General features: G+C 36.9%; 1 protein-coding gene across 1 annotated transcript; it reads right to left on the reverse strand.

The window, feature by feature from the left end:
* Positions 1-2,956: 2,956 nt before the first annotated feature.
* Positions 2,957-4,739, reverse strand: LOC113316254 (zinc finger CCCH domain-containing protein 13-like). The gene is made up of 2 exons (XM_026564471.1): positions 4,430-4,739; positions 2,957-3,504 (listed from the first exon to the last, which is right to left on the reverse strand). Exons 1-2 carry the CDS (start codon positions 4,737-4,739, stop codon positions 2,957-2,959), a joined length of 858 nt encoding a protein of 285 aa, XP_026420256.1.
* Between the last annotated feature and the right edge of the window lie 561 nt (positions 4,740-5,300).

A 5,300-nucleotide genomic window follows, 5' to 3' on the forward strand; every position in this document is an offset into this window, starting at 1 on the left:
GTCAAGAGTGGCAAGGTACGCTCCAGACGCCCCGGGGACTCTTCACTCAAGCGTGTAGCTCGGCGCCCTGATCGAGTTTCTGCACTCCTTGGGAGAGCATTTCTCACCTTGGGCTCTCAATCTAAGATTACCATCTTAGACTGAAAATTGAAGGTATCTCTCCCGGATGGGCATTATCGTTTTATTCTCACCCCAAATCTCCACAACTCAAGTTCCGGGGTCGGTGTAGCCTTCCCTTGAGTCATGCCTTCTAGGTTTCTCCAACTATGACGTGCAATAGGTCTTACTATATTGCCTCTTGTATATAAGCGAACTAGGGTGCATGCCACATTTGGATTCCTAGCCAATCTGATAATAAATATCATTTTTTGTAGCCTTTTATAAAGGTCTTATTATAAATATTTCTTTTTTTTTTCTTATTATGGATTTACCATATGAAATTAAAATTTCTCATTCCAATCTTTCAAATCGTACAATTCTAGTGCATAAATGCTTTTATCGAATCATCTTGCTTAAAGAAAATCAGATACACTATTCATTGTACTCATTTGTCTTCTGCACTTTTTTAATCTCCGCGTATGTTTTCCAGAATATTTATTCACATAACCATTCAGTTGACTTTGTACGTAAGTCATTGCACCTTCCAATTTTTGATATTTTTCCTCCACGCTTTTTTTTTCATAGAAACTGTGTTGCTAACTTTGATTAACATTTTTTATTCGCAGAAGAATCTATTCCAGTACTTCGCATACTTGTTTCTCCAACCTCGTACACCGCGTCAAACATCAGTCTCTCTGCTCTTTGACTATCTGCCGCATATTTTTTGAAATTTCTTCGCTTGAATTCTCTTGCTTCGCATTTTTCAACATCAATTTCTTGGCAATTTTTGCTTTCACCTGTATCTCCTCTTATAATGCCAACACCCTGAGGTAGAGGAAACTTGATGCATTGATGAAATATGGATGCAACAACTAATATACCATGCAACCATGGTCTTCCAATGAGAGCATTATAAGGCGATTCAACATCCACTACACAGAATGTGATATCTGTTGGTAAATTTTGTAGAAGAATTCGCATAGTCACTTCTCCTTTTGGTTTATTCGCAGAACCATTAAAACCATAGATTTTGTATGTTGAAGGTATTAACTCATCATCTCTTCCACCCATGATTTTATATGTATGATAAAACAGAATATCTACAGAATTTCCAGTATCTATAAGTATCATATTTATCGCCCAAGTGTTTTTTTCATTTTCTTCCTCATCTTCTTCCAATGGTTTCGGATTAATTCCCAATCGCACCACCAGTGGACACTCATGTGATTCTCTTCCTCCTGGTGTTTCATCTCCACTGGACGAGATTTTCTACTTTTGCCATTCCTTCAAGGGTGATATTTTTGTCAGGTTAAGAATTTCCCTTCCTTCAGCATCTCTTGCATATACTCGACTCAAGATATTATCATGAAAATCTTTTATGTTTTTGAACGAGTGTATGATCGAGTTGCAATATAAATTCTTTTCCTTCGCGCCCACTTCAATAACAAATGTATTCCTATCCTTCTCCTTTGCATATGTATTTCCTTGGAGTGGTGGTAGTGGTAAATTTTTTGGTTTGTTTAGTAAGAAATGGTCCAACTTTCCTTACTCAATCATTCGCAATATAATCTTCCTCACATTTCTATAATTGCTTGTTGTGTGACCGTGGAACCTATGACAGAAACAAAATTCTTTACTCCTCCTCCCTGGTGGTGGTTCTTCGCCTACATTATGTGGTTCTGGAATGTCATCCATTAAGAGAGATGCTTCCCATACTTTATCCACTGTAGTATTCAATTTTGGCAAGTTTATTTGTTCCCACACTATTCTTCCATTTTTCTTGTTATAATGTGTTTGTTGTCCTGCACAACTTCCTGGTTGAACTGTATCAGTACCTCCACAATTTTGAAGTTGCTTTTCTATGTACTCTTTATCAAACTCTGCTTGATCTGCATTGCCCATCGCCACTAACTTTTGTTCCATCTCTGCATTATTCCTTCCTTGATTTCCCTGCGATATACTCGTAACAGCATTTGCCATCCTCGGAAGTAAACTTGTATTTCCACATTTCGAATAAGATATTGCGACTGGGTATGACTCCAAATCTCTTTGATTTTCCTCAAGTGCTATATATTCTTCTTGAAATTCACGCAGCTCCAACATTGTTATTGTATCCTTAATTCTGAAATTTTGGGTATATAATAGATCTGTTGCAAAGAGAGCATTAATGAATCCAAGAATAAGATGACGCTCATCCACCCGTCTTCCCATTTCACTACACATGGTTCTCCAACGTGTCGTTAGATGACGCAAACTCTCTTTTTTTCTTCTGCGAAGTCCGAATGCTGTCTCAATCCCTGGTCTGGATAGATTAGTACTTATGTATTTCCCCAAAAAGACATTTTGTAAGTGGTAAAACGAACCAATGGATTTTACAGGTAGTCCTTCAAACCACTTCAAAGCTTCACCTGCTAAACTTGCAGCAAAATATTTGCACATTACTGCTCCATGATTTTCCCACTGCAATAAAGATCTTGCATAAGATTTCATATGTTGTATCGCACATGCACTTCCATCAAATATACTTGTAAATGCCGGTAAACTGCACTTAGATGGTATTGATGCTCTCTGAATTTCCTTTGTAAATGGAGTTTTTCCAGCTTCCTCCACTGCTTCCTCTAGTTGTCTTCTTCCATCATTTCTTTTTGTAGTCATCATTTCTCTTAATTTCGCCATCTCCTTAAGAATTTCTTTTCTTATTGATTGATCCAAATCCTCTTGCATGGGTCTTTTTAATCTTGCTTGTCTCAATCTATTCTCATGATTGTTTTGGTGTATCTCTTCTTGTATCTCCGGTTGTTCAGTTTCTTCTCTTCTTCGCATACGCCTTTCAGTATTTTTTTCAATTTGTACTCTATCATGTGTTTCTTCGTTTTCCTGTGCGATCATATCGATGTCTTGATATTTCTATTTCTTGTGGTGTAACTCGACCTTGTTCTGTATCATCTATGCGATGACGCTCGCGTTTCCTAACTCGATTATCAAAATCAATATGACGCAATCTGTTTTGTAATTCTTTCTCTTCTAATTCTTCCCTTCTCTGTCTATCTCTTGCACGTGCAGTCTCTCGTTCGCGCTCATATTCGTCTCTTAATATTTCTCTGTCGTGTAATATCATCGATCCTTTCCTTGGATCTTCTTCTTCCCTTTGAAGATTAGTATGTGCGCGACGAAGAAGTTCCCTTGGATGTGCATACTGATTAGTTGCTAAGTCAACTATACGTCTCCTTTCTCTTTGTTCTTCTAAATTTTCATTTTTTTGTGAGTTTTCTTCAATGACTTCCATGTGTTTCCTTCGCCTATCATTTCCTTGATTGGATTGACTTTGTCTGGAAGAACTTCTACTTGATCTTGACCTTGAACGTGTAGCAATCCTTGACCTTTGTTCTTGTAGTCTAAGATTCTCTTCTCGTAAATCATCATTTTGACGGATTAAATTCGCACACTCTTCTTCTTCTCTCTTTCGTTCAATTAGTAATCTTTTCCTAAGCTCTGCAATCGTCATATTTCCTTCACTCATTGTAACTGGTCCTTTATTCCCAATTCCCTGTCCTTCCTCTGTAGAATCCATCATTGTAGTATGGACACTCACCCTATCATAATCTGTATCATTATTTTGTCCTTGTTCTCGCTGACATTCAATTGGAATTTATGTCCTTTGATGTTCTTCCATTCTTTCCTCTTGTTGTTCAAGATTTGTAATTCGTCTTCGTTCAGCAATTCTGTTACTTCTTCTAGTTGTCATCCCTTGTTCAACAACAGACTCAATCCTTACCATTTCTAAATTTTTAGATCTCACTTTTTTCCTTAAAATCTATGATATACTATCAGGATTTATCATCCAGACCTGTTTCTGGCGCCAAAAATGATCATTAATTACTCCAATTATGTTTTCTTACAACTACACTCCACTCAAACTAATCCAATTAATTACTAAGTGATCATTATAAATTCTTATTTGATTAATTGAGTCTTGAGAATGTTTACAAGATAGATTCAAGTATTACAACAATCTTACTTGAATCCTAGATTCACTTTCTCTCTCTATTTCTTGACCAAGACTCACCCTAGAACCCCACAAGTAATGACCTCTCTCCTTTATATAGGATTTTACATAGTGGATGACAGCTAAGAAACCCACTATTTTCGGGATCATTATGCGACACATTCGCTCATATACAATCGCTCATTTTCGCATAGCGTACCTCTTCGCACAATTCTTCACACTTTACTCGTGACTTCGCTGACACCATCTGGTGCGTCATCTCAACTTTGCTTTGTGCGATGCTCTTCGCTTAGATTGTATTCTTTACTTCTATTGATTACTAACGTGTGCGATATTTTACTCCTACACTGTTCTTAATAGATCGACGCATAGCCTCATAAGAAATTTCATCCAGAACATCATCAGCATCATAAGAAACATCCTTGAGTCTCTTTAACCAAAGTGAAACCGCAGCATCATTCAGCTGCTTCCTCTCTGCGTCGGATGTTACACCCGCAATGACCTCCAATGTTTGTTTAGGCATTTTCAGCTCATCCTTGACACCCCAAACCAGACTAATCTCACTGCCAACTGCAGTAATCAACTTTTTCAACATTTCTGATGCACCATCAGTAAGAACACCCTCGAACGCCATTATGAATGGATATTAAACAGATTAAAAAGAATCAGATTAAATTCTTTTAGAGGAACAAAAGGTCAAGATTTTCCAAAAGAACAAAAAAGAAACGGGCGAGATTGCTAGAAGATTGAGATTGGATTGGCTATATGATTTATGGAATAACAAAGAGAGAAACAAACGCAGAAGCTTAGGAAAAGTGTTTGTAGCTAGGAATGTGTTGTTACAGTCTGAGGCATCCATGTATTTGTAGAAGATTGAAAAAATAATCAACAACTTAAATCCGAGAGTTAATTAATTGCATTAAGAAAGTTAATCAGGGTTCTGTTAATCGAGTTTGTTATAAGGAGAATGATTAATAATCCGGACCGTGTTGAAACTTCAGTATACCAAACCTAAGAACAGAGAAAGTGATAATACTAAGTCCACAACCAACTTTCTTTTTCAATAGGGATTATGAAAGTGGGTTGAGCAGAATTACTGCTTTTTTTTTTTTTTTTTGATTCGGACAGCCTTAGATACCGACAATTACAAACATGAATTGCAATTTATTTAAATGTAGATGCCTCATTATTTACT

Source organism: Papaver somniferum, chromosome 10 (genome assembly GCF_003573695.1).
Source record: "Papaver somniferum cultivar HN1 chromosome 10, ASM357369v1, whole genome shotgun sequence".
In the NCBI taxonomy this organism is placed as follows: Eukaryota; Viridiplantae; Streptophyta; class Magnoliopsida; order Ranunculales; family Papaveraceae; genus Papaver; species Papaver somniferum.

Bases quoted from the DNA above. Each gene is read 5' to 3' on its own strand.
- LOC113316254 (XM_026564471.1), bottom strand. From the start codon at position 4,739: ATGGCGTTCGAGGGTGTTCTTACTGATGGTGCATCAGAAATGTTGAAA. The intron at 3,505-4,429 runs GTTAGTAATCAA...ATTTACGAGAAG, and splicing joins AGGAGTAAAATATCGCACAC to AGAATCTTAGACTACAAGAA.